General features: G+C 40.8%; 1 protein-coding gene across 2 annotated transcripts in view; it reads left to right on the top strand.

Moving 5' to 3' along the window:
• Positions 1–2,857: 2,857 nt before the first annotated feature.
• Positions 2,858–15,324, top strand: part of MCC (MCC regulator of WNT signaling pathway) — a 189,837-nt gene continuing 177,370 nt past the window's right edge. For both annotated transcript variants that reach the window (XM_018072900.2, XM_018072901.2), the window contains exon 1: positions 2,858–3,001. In XM_018072900.2, coding sequence (XP_017928389.1) covers positions 2,871–3,001 — 131 coding nt within the window. In that variant the 5' untranslated portion in view covers positions 2,858–2,870. The remainder of the gene's footprint in view (positions 3,002–15,324) is intronic.

Raw genomic sequence — 15,324 nt, 5'->3', positions numbered from 1 at the left:
CATTTGGAAATTGGGCCATAATGGAAAGTTTATATTGTAGAATATAGTTTAATATTGAAAAAATTGCAGATTCATTTAACTTAAAAGATAAACAAACAAAAAGCCAACAGACTGACAGTTAAAATCCACAGTTTTAAACAGAAAATCTACAAACTCTCTTCTTTTGAAAAATATCAAGCCTATTTTCTGAGATCTTCTTCTCACAGCACTATGGAGGTCTCACTCGTTGCCCTCCTTCCTTGTTCTCTCGTCATAACTTTCTAGGCACCACATACCCCTTCCAGAAGGGACAGTGAGGATGCACTTCAGGAAGAATTGTACTTTCTGCTGCACAACATGTTCTGTGTTTTAACTGTTTTTTTGCCATCTGAAATTCACATTCTTGGCTGCAGGAATGAACTGCTACATAATTCGTAGCAGGTACAGGAATCGTGGGGAACTACAGCTTAGTGTTGCTTTCCACTTCATGTGATGCATCTTTTTAAAAAATTAGATGGGGATCACAACACAGGACAGCAAGCTCAGCTGGTTTTACTGTCTAGCATGCCATACCACAGCCAGGATATCAGCTATCCCTATCAGCTAGGAGGAACTGGTATGAGTGATTTGTTTTTAAGGTAAGTCAGAAGCCACTGCACCAGGGTTTTTTGGGATTTACCTTGAAGACACAAAAATTTAATTGCAACTGATCTCCAGAAGCAGAAAAGATAGCAACAAAAACTTAATGTATAAACAACCAACTCAAAAAGATTATTAGCAATGAAAGATCATTAGCAATGAGGAGAGAGAATGTAAGGAATGGATGAATTCCTGATCTGCAAAGAAAGCTACTGCATGAAGCATATGGATAAGATGAGAACAAAAGATTAAGCGCTAGCTGGGATATTTATCTAGATTAGAAAAGAAATGAGAGATTACTTAAAAAAAAGAGAAGAACTGGCTAGCTGTGAGGCTTTGCAGATAGCATCAGGATGGAGGAAGGTCACTCTTGGAGATCCTTATAGCTGTGTTTTGGATCTGACCTTGCTATATTGGTATTGGTGGCTTTGCCAGGAAACAGAGTTTTAGGACTCTATAAAGAATCATAGAATCATTGAATATCTCAAGCTGAAAGGGATGTATAAGAATACATCGAGTCCAACTCCCTGTGGTTAAGAATTTTAATTCTTAATAAGAAGCAGTGAGTGCTATATTTGCAGAATACGTGCAAGAATTCTTATGTGTGATGTTGAACAGCAAGTCTATGGGATCTGTCTGAAGAAAATGGTCTTGTGACTGTACAGCTCATCCAGTCCTCAATGTAAACAAACAGCTGCAGTAAACAACTGCTATCATGTTAGCAACATCCTGCATAGGACTGAGAAAAAGCACTTGCTAAGACTGAGACCATTGTAGGTCAGAAGATGGAACATCTGAAAGGACAGTTACAGTGTTCTCTGCTTTCGTTGCCTTGAAAGAGCATGGAAGTGTGTTGGCTCTGTACCCCAGTGCCTTGGTCATCCAGCAAGAACTAATGTGAGCAACCTGATTTGGAAAACTGCAGACTGAGAGATACAAGAGTAAGCGTATATGCATGCTTGCACTCGCAAGTAGTTTTAGTTAATAAAATGCCAGAGGGACTCTTTGCCTTGTAATGACTTACTTAATCAAGATGCAATAAATATTGACAATTAGAACTACTGCCATCAGTTACTATACTTGAAAGAGACTGTGCAACAAGAGAAGTGAGATAACTTTTCTGACTTTATATATTCATGAGTCACTGTCAGCAGCAAGGAAGATCAAAATGTTTTGTGGGATGAACTAGATGTCTTTAAAGACTTAAGTAATAGAAGAAGGATAATATCTGATACTATGAGAGAGGTGCATGTCCTTAATAACAAGGGTTTTTTTTCAAATATGGAAATAGGTTAGGAAAAAACTTAGCTGACCCAATTAATCACAGGGTGATAGAGTAAAAAGCATAATGCTACTGTAAATGGAAATACTGTTTTAGACTGTTTCAGAATACCTATTTCCAGTAGACATAAGATTGTCATTGGTGCTGTTGGTGTATCAGTTCCTTTCACAGAAATTTTTTTTTTTAAAAAGGACTGATTAAAACTTAATTAGGTAATGTGAGGGGTGGAAAGAGCACTAAAGGAAATGAAGAAGCCATAGCATACACGTGAGATAATTTTTTTTTCATCTGGACACATGAAGACTGCCAAGAAAGTGACTTTTCTCTAAATGCAAAGGAGACAGACAGGGAGAGGTACAAGCCACAAACATGTGGAGCAGAAAAACGAACTGTGGTTACTGTAGGTGGAATTTGATCAGTAGAAAAGAACTGGATGGAACTGCATCCCAGGATGCTCCCACCTGAACACCACCCCATCAAACAGCGTCAAGTGCAAACACAGGGCTACAGAAGACATTGGGGTTTGTCTGGGCTTGGCTTCCACAGACTAGCCAGGGCACAGCCAAAGCGGGCAGAAGCGTTCCCGGAGCCGGGAGCCAGGCCTGCCCAGCCAAAGGAGAGATCAAGCGACCCTCGGGACGAGTTTGGATGGCCCTGACTGGGAGCGCAGCTGGCCCCGGTTTGCCGAGCCCGTGGATCGCGGCTCCGGAGGACCGGCCGGGCGCGGGGCAGGACGATGCCCTGGGCAGGGGGGGAAGCCTCCGCCGCCCGCTCCCCGCTGCGGGAGCCTCCGCTCCGGGCCGCGGCCGCAGCGATCCGGCCCTGCGGAGCCCCCGCCCCGCTTTGTGCTGTCGCTCGCACTTTGCAGGCGCGGTGGGTCTGGGAATCCTGAGGCAGCCTCGCCTTCTCCTCCTCCTCCGTTTTCTCCTCCTCCTCCGTTTTCTCCTCCTCCTCCTCCGGAGCCGGGCTCATGATGGCGGCAGCCGCCGTAGCGGAGGTGAGCAGCGCCGGCAGCAGCGATACCTCCAGCACGGGTGAGGAGGAGAGGATGAGGCGCCTCTTCCAGACCTGCGACGGCGATGGAGATGGCTTCATCAGCAGGTAGCGACAGCGGGAGGCGGCTCTCTGCCGGTACGGAGCCGTCCCGTCCTTTTCCCCCCTCCCTGTCCTCCATCGGCTCAACTTTTCGGCGAGTTGGAGCAGTTTCGGGAGCGCAGCCCCGCCGGACCCCACGCGCCCCGCGGCTCCTTCGATCCGCGGCATCGGAGCGGGGGGCTCGGGAGCGGGGCTCCTCCGGGGCCTCGGCACCCAGAGCTTTTCGGGACGGTGGGTAAAGACCGCCCAGAGGACTGACTTCCACGTCCACTGGGTCTGAAAAGCGACGCCTCCTAACTCGGGTGTCTTTTACCACCTCGTGCCCCGGGCAGGTGTTTTTTCCAAGTAATCACGCGAAGCTGGTCGTAGGTATTCTGGGAGAAAACTCATACTTGGTCTCCCGGGTCATCTAATTTTATTAATACATTTTTATCACTATACGTGTACACAATCTCATTTAAATTCCTCTGCTGCTCCCCACTGGGTTTGAGGCGTGTCACCCAGGCTAACAGATTTCGGAAGGGGTGAGCTTCTACATGCCGTAATGGAATGTTCACACGTGTGGAAGCACTGGCAGTGTGTTTTGGTCAGGAGTAGGTTTTGTGGGAGTTGTATTTCTGAGGCCAGTCCTCTGCTCTCACGCTGTTCTTTAAAAAATACTGAACTTCCAAAAGCATGATTTACCAGAGGTGGGGGAAACTTGTGTTTTCAAAATGAAACGTACACTAGTTGCAATTAGTAACTGCCTCTAGAGAACTGAGTGAGGGAATTTGTAAGTCTGTCATCTAATCTGTAACCTAAAAATATGACCCTGCAGAAAGGCTAAGTAAACTTGTATCCCCCCTGCCATCTCTTTGGAGCCAGAAAGTTGTTGAAAATCTGTAATAACTGGCAGTCACTTTAAAGTTTAAGGGTAGTGATATTTCTTATCTAAACAGCTCCCTGAACACTCTTCCTCCCCTTCCCCTCCCCCCTCCCCCCCGTCTAATGATTATTTTGACAGTTGTGGTTTTGAAATATAAACTTTGAAAATGTATGCTTTCCAACCGTTGTGCTAAGACTGCTACTTTCTATTTATTTACAGTCTTCATGGAATTCATTCTGATGTCTGAAAACTTAGGATGTTAACTTAAAATGTACAGTCCTTCCTCAGATTGCACTCACTGATCTGTACTGTGATGCTTTTCTGCAATGTGAACTCAATAGACATCTGTATATTTGTAATTTAAAGACCTTACTGAGAAATGTTAATGTTTTAGTGTTTCATATGGGCAGTTGAGAGATGCTACTATGATGCAAGCCACTCATTTCTGATCAACTTTTCCACATTCCCTAAGTTATGTTCCAGATTTGTATTCTGAGTATTTCAAAATGGGTGTTTCAGTGTGTTGCTTGAACTATGCTGTTTGAAAGCTCTGAAAATCTGGGAAATGTTTGACTAGGGACATTGGATTTCAGTAGGAAATGGAAATAAGGCCCAGCGGATAGTGGTTGAAAGTCCTTCAGGAGATGGGGGGTTGTTGTTGAACGTTGCTAATACTTCATTTGGAGTTGTGCCTTCAAGGTAGAACTGGTATGGCTTTTATCAGAGAACATGGTGTTATAAATTACTGTCTTCCTTTAAATCTCCATATGTGTGAGAAAGTAGCAAATGAATATTTAACAAATGATCTGGAGAGAGTCGAGTACTTTTCTTTCCTTCATTAGGTAGCCTGGGTAATCAGTTGTGTGAATGGAATGCCTTTTTTGCTTTGTGTGGTGACTTAAGTTCCCTTATAATCTGTTTTATGGCAGTGGCTTATGCAGGAGGAGACTTGCCCAGTGGATTTTGGATGTCTTTACAGTATGTACCGCCATAGACTTAGTATAGCGTCTCTGTTAAAAGTGTAGCAACTGGGGGTTTGTTCTTGTTTAGAGCCCTAGTGTTAAGGTAGTTGCATCTATTTCAATGCAACAAATTAAAGATAAGAAAGTTTCAGCTGCTTTTATGCTAAACTTGCCATTCTGTGCATATTGTTTGTCTTGCTTGTGCTGTTTGTTTGTTTAGGGTTTTTTTGTTTCATACAGACCAGTTGCTTGGTTTTCCTATTCCTTCTTGCCCTTCTTTCTTTGGCTTCCCTTTGCTCATCCTTGAGGGCAACAGTTTCTTTTGCCTTCCTTGTAGCCCCAGTGGAGGTGGCAGACTGACTTTTGCATGTTACTGTGTCTTTTACAGCAGGTTAAACATTGCAATAAATGCAAGGGCATCTGTACAAAGAGCTGAAAACACAGAAGCCAGCACTGTAAAATAAGCTCTTTCCTTGTGGACTAGAACTGATCTATAGCCTATTACTAGCTTGAGCCTCTTTTGGAACTTACTTAATTTCAATGCAATGGGGTTGAAATTTGCAGTTTGGCAGCTTTTACTGAGCATAAGTTGTCATATCTTTGAAAATTAGTATCCCTTCTCTTCTGCTTGCAGGGCTAAAGCTCCATCAGTCATTTCTTTTGCATAACACATGCAGCAATTTTTTTAATAAGATTTCTTTCTTTCCAAATCCAGAGCTGTTATGGAAAAGGAGATCTTTATGCTTGCAGCAAAGGCAGGCATTTTGTATGCATTTTTATTTCATGCATATTGCATGGGGAAAAGAGATATTTGCATTCCTAATGAAGTAACATGGTGTCTCAGCTGTGGAAATGCTTTATCATGCATCAAACTGTAATAAATCTTTTCAAATAATAACAGGGAAGTAAAGGCACAGATGGAGAGGAGGAGCATGCCCTGAGATACTGATTAATTTTCAGGCTCTCACCTGAGTTATTGATTAATTTTCAGGCTCTAAATAGTTAGGATGATATCAAAACAATAAAAGCATAATTAAGCATATACCATTGGTGGTTATAATCCAGAAAATGCTGTACCATGGGATATGAAATGCTAAGCGTTGCATTTACATGCACATAGTGAAATTTTGCAGGATCCAGCTAAAGAAAAGTACTAAGAAAACACAAGAGTTTTAATTTGTCATTTTGTACTGAAATGGCTTTTGCTTCTTTTGGGCCTAATATTTGTTACTTATTAATTTTAACATCTTGCAGATATTTGGCATTATTCTGATACTTCCACAATAAGAAGTAACTTCTCAAAAGCCAGCCAGTTAACCAAATGAATAATCCACTTTCCCCCCAAAAAACCCCAAGAAGTTAAAACTAGATTATGAATGCTTGAAATCATCTGGATGAGCCTTACTAAAAGCAAAAGGCAGCCTTAAATACTCTTTACAGCAGAAATTTGAGTTTTTGCATCTATAGCTGGACTGTAGTGTTACTAACAAAAAGCATTTAACTGAAAAAAAGCCCAGTAATTGTTTTCCATTGTTTTAGGTTTTATTCTGTTTGCTTTGAAAAGTTTCAGAGTCTGGTGTTACAGTTATAAACATTTTCAGCTTTAGAGGGTTGGTGCATTGGGGAGGAGGACACTTGTGCTTTTGTTGAGGCTTTTTTTTGTGATGTCTGCATATGTGACCTTGGATGATGCTGAGTGTCTCAGTTCAAAGAGACTGGAATGTTTGCTAAAGAGGATGAGTTATGAGACAAACCAAACTTCTCTCTCTCAGCAATTGTATAAATTCAAAATTAAGGGGCTTTAATCAAGGAAGTGTAGAAAAACAGAAGAAATAGCAACCCTTTATTAAAAGATATATGTATGTTGGCAAAAACAGTAACAGAACACCAAAAAACCCTAGGCAATAGTCCTGTACCCAATAGTCCCCTTCAAACAAAAGAAAAAGGAAGTCTGAACACTTCTCTGTCCTTAGCGCCGTTCCAATCCCGGCCGGCAGGGGGCGCTGTTGGGTCACTGGAGGGGCAGAGCCTGCAGTGCTCGGTGTTGGCCTGCAGGGGGCGCTGTCGGGCTCTGCGGTCACCATGAGGGGAGGGGTCTGGGGGGGGTCTGGGGTTGTGGGAGGAGCCGAAAAGAGAATGGGGACCCTTCCCCAATGGGAGAAGGGGGAAAGGAAAGCAGTTCACTCCCATGGAACTCACTGTTGTCCTCAGATGACAGTGTCCCAAGGCTCCTTCTTTCTTCTCCCAGTGAGCACAAAACTCTGATGAGAACGCAGCAGGTCCGGGCCAGAGACAAAGACAGCTTGCCCGCAAGTCGAGGCCAGCAGTCAGGGCTGACCAGGGCGAGAAGCCAGAAAGACCAGCCTCCAGGCCTTCTTACCAAAAGCATGCACGCAAGATGCCCTGTCTCTGTCCCAGAGTGAGAGCTCAGCAAAAAACTGACCTCTCCCTTCTGAGAAGAGCCAGCAAACCCCTCTCCCCTCAGATTTCTAACCTATAACACTGAGTTTTTATGGATGACAGGCTAGATTAATGTCTTCTTCAGAAACTTAGTTGTCTTGTAGCTTTATTTTATGTGGATTGTACTGAAATTCCATTTAGGACATAATGAATTTCAGACTTACTGCAGAAGCCACTAAATCCAGATTATTCTGTTCTAACACTGCAAAGTCTAGATAAAGGAACTTTGAATCTGCAGAAAATACTTTTGCTTCAAAAAATGAAGGTATGAGCTGCGGAAATAATAGGTGAAGAAAAAATTATTTCATTATTAAGTTACAAATATGCTAGTTGTCAATGTCTTACAGAAAATCTCTGGTAAAAGTAGAGTAGGTTGTTAAAGAACCCATAAACTTACTAACTGTGTATTGAGCTTATACAGCCTGTTAAAAGGACATGCTGAGTGACTGAGCCTTCACTAGCCCTTCACAGAAGCAGTTGAAAGGAACATGTTGGGTTTGATTTGTTAACTGGGTGGTTTTAATGGTACATAGCTTTGGCAGCTCAAAACCTTTGTAAGGACAAGCTGATACTTTCCTTTTTAATGGGCTGTAGTAGTAGGGTGTTCCCAGATTTCCTCTGAGTACATTTTGGCACACCCCTCAATGTTGCTGCATGTAGTGGCCACATGCTATTAGAGTAGGAAAAAAAGTGTTTTCAAAAAGAGAAAGTATGTATCTACTCATTGTGTTTTTTATGGGAGGAGATTTGTGTTTCTGTGTTCTGTTACTCTTCGCAGGAGTGGTTACCATTTCATTTAACCTTTTTCTTTTTTTTTGAGGTGTTTGATTTTGCTAATGTGCTTGAACTTCTATGCTTAACATTTTAAAAAAAATACTTATTGAAGCACAAAACAACCTGTTAAATGGAAGAGCAAAGTTAATGTGGGTTGTCTGTGACCAGCAAAGTAATCAATGGTGGCAAAAGAAGGGTTTAACTCACAGGATGAGCCGTGCAAATATGTTCAGTCAGAATCTCTGAGAGCTTACTTTGGGCATGAGTTAATATTCTGCATGTAGATGCTTTCCAGCAAGCCTTTGCTTAGTCTTTGGCCTTACTCTGGCTCTTCACATTACCGGGCTGTTCTTACAAAGCTAGAAAAGTTCTTTGACTCCCTGTACAGGATTTTATTCTCACTTGAGGTCTACTCAGTTTTAGAAATTCCACCAAAAAACCCAGCCCAAATCAAACCAAACCAAAACAAAAAAAACCTTACAAACCCCAAAACAAAACCAGTAATGAAAAAAAAAATAAAAAAAAGCCCCTGCCTTGGTAAAATGGACTTTGTCCTTGCGTTAGTTTTTTAGTTTGTCTTAAAAAGAGTTTCAGCCCCCAGATTCTGTTTCTAGACTTAATTTTATTTTTCATCCATCTCCATTTGGAGGTTGTCATGGAGTTTGTTATCCGTGTAACTGAAGGAGTGCTTTTATATGGATACAGCACGATATTTACTGTATGCCAAATAGGATGGTGACTGGAAGCACTGTGATATTTTTCAAATTATTGTAGTCTGTTTTCTGTTTCTCTTGGGACTTGCTTTAGTCAATGACTGATTCCACAGTTGTATAGAATTTTTTGGGATTTTAGTCTAACTTAATCTTCCACAGATCCTCTCAGAGCATCATAACCAAAAAAGGAATAAGTTATGGGGAAAAACAGGAGCGCGAATGTAGATGAAAAGCCAGAGAGACACCCTGCATGCTTAGTTTATTCTGAAGAAAAAAGTATCCCTTTGTTAAATATTGTGTCTAGAAAGCGTACCAAAGATCAACATCCATTAAAGGATTATGTATTTTCAAAGTCTGTGTTTGTTACAACTAATACACAGAGGAATATATTCAAACTTGCATTTTCTGAACCTATCATATTTTTAAATGACTTAGTGGTCCAGTTCTTATGTAAACATTAGACACCTGAAGGGTATTTTAGCTGGAACTGTTAATGTTTGAGGTTAATAAAGTTACTTGATGTGTTTGTATAGATTATTGTATAGATTTTCTTTCCTTATTGGCATTAATAGTCTGGTATATATACTTAAGTATATATCTCATTCTTGTTGTTACATGGTGTTACTGTATTCTCTTTCGTAGGAACTTGTTGTCCAGGTAGATTGTAATGTGGAAAAACTGGGCAAACAGTGAGTCACTTGAGAGTATAAATGTTAAACTTTTTGATCCCTTTGAAAGTTACTATCCAGCTGACTTCCAAGTGTTGTATTTCTTATTAAGTTTTTATTAAATTTTATTAATTGTTTATTGGCGCTGTTGCAAATACTGTGTTCTTTGTGTTATTACTGTAAGAGACTTCAAGCTCTCTTTAAAGTCAGTACTTTCCCTTTTGTGGCCCTAGAGGGGGAAAAAAAAGGAATTGTTAAACTGGGATTTTTTTTGCCTTGTGTTTTCTTGGTTTTCTTTGTGGCAATTCTGAAAGACTGGAACTTCACTCCTGTAATCCATTACTCTCCTCCGAAGGGTGACTGGGGGCAGGGGCCTTCACAGGATGCTTTGGTACCTGACTTTTCTAGCAAATCTATAGCCTTAGGTTTATAATATAGAAACCATAGGTAGCTGCAGTATGACTGGGACTACAGTAAATATTTGATTTTGTCTTATTCATGTGTGATTGCATCTTCTGCTTATGGCAGACAAGGCAGTTAGCATCCTCCTTAACTGCTGTGGGTTAGCTCATGTTGCTAAGGAACAGCTTTCTGTATGTTTTCAGAATTAATTTGTCCAAATCTATTGCTTGAAATTAACGGATAGATTCACTGTTTTGGGAGGCACTTGGATGAAAGAAGAGTTCCACCTGTGAGTGCTTAATTTATTTGTATTTATTGTTTGAGGATGTCACGTACAAATGTTTCGCTGGTAGTTGTGGATGGATTCTAAAATTATTTTTAGAATGTCTTTGTTTTTGATTGCTGGGATAGGGTAGTGAGTACCTGAAATTGATTCAAGCAACAGATCATACATGTTTTGATAGGGAGTAAAGGAACCTCACAAAATACTTGGGCACCTTTGCCTTTCTTACAAGTGCACAGCCCTAAGTGACATACCTGCACTCCTCATGCAATGAACTGAGAAAAGTTAAGTGAAGGGTTTTATGGTTTTTTTAAAGTCACCCTGTGAGAAATATCTCTAATTAAAATTTCTGAGACGGCCAAATAAAGTGAAACAAAGAATTTTATTAACAGTGCACTGGGTGCACCAGACTCACGACCAGGTCGGAGCACAGCCCAAATGGGAGGGATGAGCCCTTTTAAGACCCTTTGATTTACATAACCACTCCCTCACTCCTCCCATGCCCAGCCTTGCTCTTTTCTTCCTTAAAAGGGGATATAGTCTTCTTGCAGTCCATGGGTTGTTTTAACCAACCTATCAAGTTGTTTCCTTGCCCCGGCCGCATGGTCCCCTGGCAGTGAGCCCAGACTGGTCTTACTGCCTTACATACTTTCTGGCCGGCCTTCACACCATAACTGTAAGTAAGAGTAAGAAACTGTGAGCAACCCTGTAAGCAGAACAGTAAGCAGCAATAGGTAACTGTAAGTAGAACACTGAGCAGCCCACCAGTCCTCGGCCACAAAATGGCTCCCCAACTCCCCAAATAAAATGACCTCCAGGTATCTTGGCTAGAGGCAACCATGGAAACTCCTGCTTGTAATAAAACCATCTTATTCATTTCCTACAAACCTGTGCTGCCAAATGAGATCCTCTGCTCTGCGTGTCCTGAAGTTTCGCTGTGTCTGCTCTAGGATTCATTCAGTTAAAGAGTCACCCTAGCTGAACACTAGCTCAGTAAGAAATATTTCTTTCCATCATGGTCAGTTGATAGCTGTGGCTTGTTCTATGGATCTGTGACTTTCAGTGACAAGACGATGGAGGGGGGTAAGAAACTTGAGCTTGGCATTTAGTTGTGATCCCTGTGGTTATGTGTGCTTGATTTTTAAATGTGGTTCACTCCAAATGATCTGAACTAAGAAATCTCTCTAAAAGTTAATTCATGACTATAAAAATGGCATTGTTATCAGAAGTGTAAAAGCACAACAAGAGGTTTTATTTAGACTCCCGGTATCTCAGTTGGTAAATGAAAGACATTAACAAGGCTAGTGTTGTGCTTAATTGTGTGCTGTGTGAAGGATAGGTTTCAAGTGGCATCTGGAGGAAAAGTTATGGTGTAGATACATGGATTTTCGAATCTACCTTATTTTTACTGTGAATGTTCACATGCATCTTTTAGAATAAATAGTACATATGTGGAATTCATCACAGGAGAGTGACTGTTTGCATGCATTGACCTTCTGTGTTAGTTAACATCACTGTAGTGAGCTGTAATGATTAATTGTAATCAGCATGTTCAATGTGTCCTTTCTTCTGAGAGTTTTTCTGCAGCAATACTTTCTTGTATTTAGTAGAGCCAAACAGTATTTTTGTAGTATTAGCGGTTATTCAATGAAATCCCTTAGGAAATTTTTAAGGGTAAATCAGGTAACAGAGACCTCTGAACAAAAACTGTGCTCCCAGTAGTTCCTAACCCTGTGGCACTCTGTAGGTTGAATTGATACTGTGTATTACCAGCATTTGAAATTAGCGAGCAACACAAAAGAAAGCACAGAATGGCAGAGATTCTATTGACAAGCTCTGCTTCTCTGTTGATAAACGGACCTTTGTTTGCCTGCATCAGTTCAGTCTCCTGAGAGCCTTAGCCGAAACCAGACGCACTGTTCTCACAGGTTGTGAGGTGCAGTTTGCGTTAATAGTTTGGTGAAGGCAATCAGAGTACAAAATTAAAGTTACTATTAATGAGTACAATGTGCCTTTTTTGTGCCATCTATAAAATATATATCCATCCTGGAAGTTCCTGCCACAGAGTGGCAGTTTTGTCCATATCTCTCATGAAATGGGGGACACATTTCCCCCCTTCCCTCCCCCCCCCGGCCCATGGTGGGAAGTATTGGCTGTTTTGGATTGGCTTTCCTGGAGGAAGGAGTGGTGGTGTAGGCCGCATTCTTGGAATAGTATTGTGAGAGGTAGCCAAGGCAGAACAGAGCTGTGAAGTAAAAGCTTAGGCTGTTGAATTATGAATAAAAAATACAGGGTTTAGGAGCTGTTTGACTGTTAACCTTGTCTTTTTCCTGCTGCTGCTCAGTGGAATTGGGTCAAGTTACAAGTTAATTGTGAACAGGCACTGTAATATGCAAAGCAGAAAATGAGACTAGCAAGGAATTTGAAGTGTAACAGAAAATTGCCCCACAGTATGGAAACAGTAACAGCAAAAAACAGAGAAGAGGGAGCCAAGTGAACTGTTGATGGCTGATGCCGAGAAGTGTGACATGTTTTCTCTTTTTGATTTTTGTTTTCTGCACTGAAAATAACAAGTATAGTGAAATGGTTCCTGCAAATAGGACTTGTAACAAATTCTTTGAAAGGGAGGGGGAAGAAAGAAGCTAGAGAGTACTTAGGTTTGTTTTAATTAGTTGTACTGGAAAATCTTAATGTAAGATTATGAAAGATGACTTCAGAACTATTTTGCATTTTTTTCTTCTCTGAGCTCTATTAAAGGATAGAAGTAACAGAAAATGGGGAAAGATAAAATATACTTCTTTTCTATAGAAATGTGGCAAAATTGGGATCAGTCCACAGACAACTGACTGAATGTGGATTCGTTAAGTAAACGTTATGTCAAACCCATCTAAGCTTTCCTAGATCTGGTGAGAGCAGTTAGTGGTTAGCAGTTAGGAAGTGCAACAAGGGATGCCTTCTGTCTTGTCTTTATTAAAGCTTTTGGTGTTGTTTTATGACATTATGGGCAAGCCAAGGAAATACAATATGGGAGAGAATTTGGTTTGGGGCTTTTTTCAAGCTATACTTGGAGGTCATTAGATACCAATGCTTTGTTTTACAAATAAAATACTGTATCAAATTGAAATCAGAAGGATGGCTTGGACCAGATCAGTATTATTAAAAAATAATTATCTGGATGACATGATAACAAGTTAGCTTTCTTAAATCTGGAGTGACACTAAGCTAAGGAAAATTGGCGACATGTTGGGGGATAAGAGTCACAATTGGTGCTGACAGATGAAGATATTGCTTGAAAAAAATCAGGTGAGATAAAGTGGGAATATGTAGAGAATAGCGCATTTGGTGGCAGAAATATAGGATGAGTGATTGAAGAAAATCTGAAATTTGTGGTGGGTCTCAAGTTAAATTTAAAATAGCAGAACCGTGCTATTGTAGTACAGGACTTAGGCTTTCAACTTTTTATCAGCTTTTCAGTGTATGTTTTAAACTGGTGTCTAGTTAGGTGTGCCGTCATCCATCAGGCTTGTGGACCATTTAGAGAAGGACAAGAACAACTCACTAAAGATGATTAGAGATGCAGAAAATGGGGTTCTTTACTCAAATGAAGGCAGAACATCTGATGATGGGTTTTAAATATGTAAGGACTATTTTTCTTATCCACTGTGATGGCAGAAAACAGACTATTAACTCCTTTTCTGAAGTAACAATCTGAATTGTAGCTGAGCAATTTTAAATTAGGAAACTTTCAGGAGAGAACAGTAAAGCACTAAGACAGAGCACAAATGGATGCTGTGACATTCTTAAAAAAACAACTTAGACACCCTTCCATGAGGGATGACAGAGGTATTTTTTTTCATATCATTGAGTACAGGGTTGGATAATTTTCCTTTGCAGTCCTCTCCATGGTTTCATTATGTGCTGTATTTCCGTGGGGTGACATTTTAATGACATAAGGCTCATTCAGTTGACTTATATGATTCTGAAAATGGAGTTCTGCACTACTCTTCTTTAGATTTAAAATGCAAGTAAAACTTCCTTGCTTTTCCTTCATCCTTTCATTCAGTTTCCCAGAAGAGACTCCTACCACCTTCTTTCCTTCCAATCTATTATGTCTCATTTTTCTTGTCCTGAAGCTTCTCTGACTTTATTTCCCCTTGATCCGTAACGGCAGCTGCACCCTGGTTTTCCACTATGCCATGCTGGGAGAATAGATAATATCTGAGGTTGTAGGAATAATTTTTGTCGAGAGTAGTTGGAAGCGATAATGTGTTCCTTATGCAGAGGTTAATAATTTCTCTACTTTAAAAATGCTGGCGTGACATGGCCAGTGCTGCATTTCTCTGTTCTCTCCTTTCTTATCCAGGCTAATTTCTCCCTGCAAATGTGGCCACTTCGTTTAGTTCTGCAGCACTTCTCTTGTTTTGTGTTGGGGGTTTTTTTGAGTCTGATATATTTTCTACTTTGGGGCGACTTAATTGCCTTTTTTCCTCTGTTTAAGAGGTTATCTGCAGAGTTTTACAGTCTGTCTCTTGTGTTTGCAGGATAATCAAGCAAATGTGCAAGATCCCATATAGTGCCACATAGACTTCAAGTATACAGAACTCAGTGGTTACGGAATAAATACCTCCTTGTGGGACTGTGGTCTGGTTTGGTGACCTTTATTTTCCCATTTGCTTTCAACTTCATGCTTACGCTTTGCTTTCATTCCCTTATATTTGAGGGCAAAAATAGAAAAAAAGTCCTGTAAAACTAGCAGATGTCAATCAGTGCTCTTATGTCTTCTCAAGTTTTCATGTAGCATGAAAAAACATGTAGCATCAGTTCCCTTCCTGTTCACAATGAGATGTTAAAACTAAAGCCTCAGTGTGAATTTTCAAATCCCAGTATAAACAGTATTGCTGCTCAGCATTTTAACAAGTGTGTCCAGATGTGCCTGTTCTGCATCCTGTCCTGCATCATGTTATTCATGTCTCGCCAAAGACATCCGCTTAGTTGAAAATGGCTCGTTTACTGCTTTTCCCTTGTGCTGACAATATAGTTGATGCACAGAAAATCATGACTAGGCTTCGCAAACGAGGATTTGAGAAAGGCTCTATCCACATTTGTTACAGGCACGCTGATGGCTAATAAGGCCAATACAAGATAGACATGTCCGATTGCAAAAGGCACAGCAGAAAGACTCCTTAGGTGGTATATTCTGCA

Source organism: Manacus vitellinus, unplaced genomic scaffold (genome assembly GCF_001715985.3).
Source record: "Manacus vitellinus isolate BGI_N305 unplaced genomic scaffold, ASM171598v3 scaffold_23_pilon, whole genome shotgun sequence".
NCBI classification, from domain to species: domain Eukaryota; kingdom Metazoa; phylum Chordata; class Aves; order Passeriformes; family Pipridae; genus Manacus; species Manacus vitellinus.
Note: the sequence above shows the minus strand (reverse complement) of the source record. Positions and strands in the feature narration are given on the sequence as shown.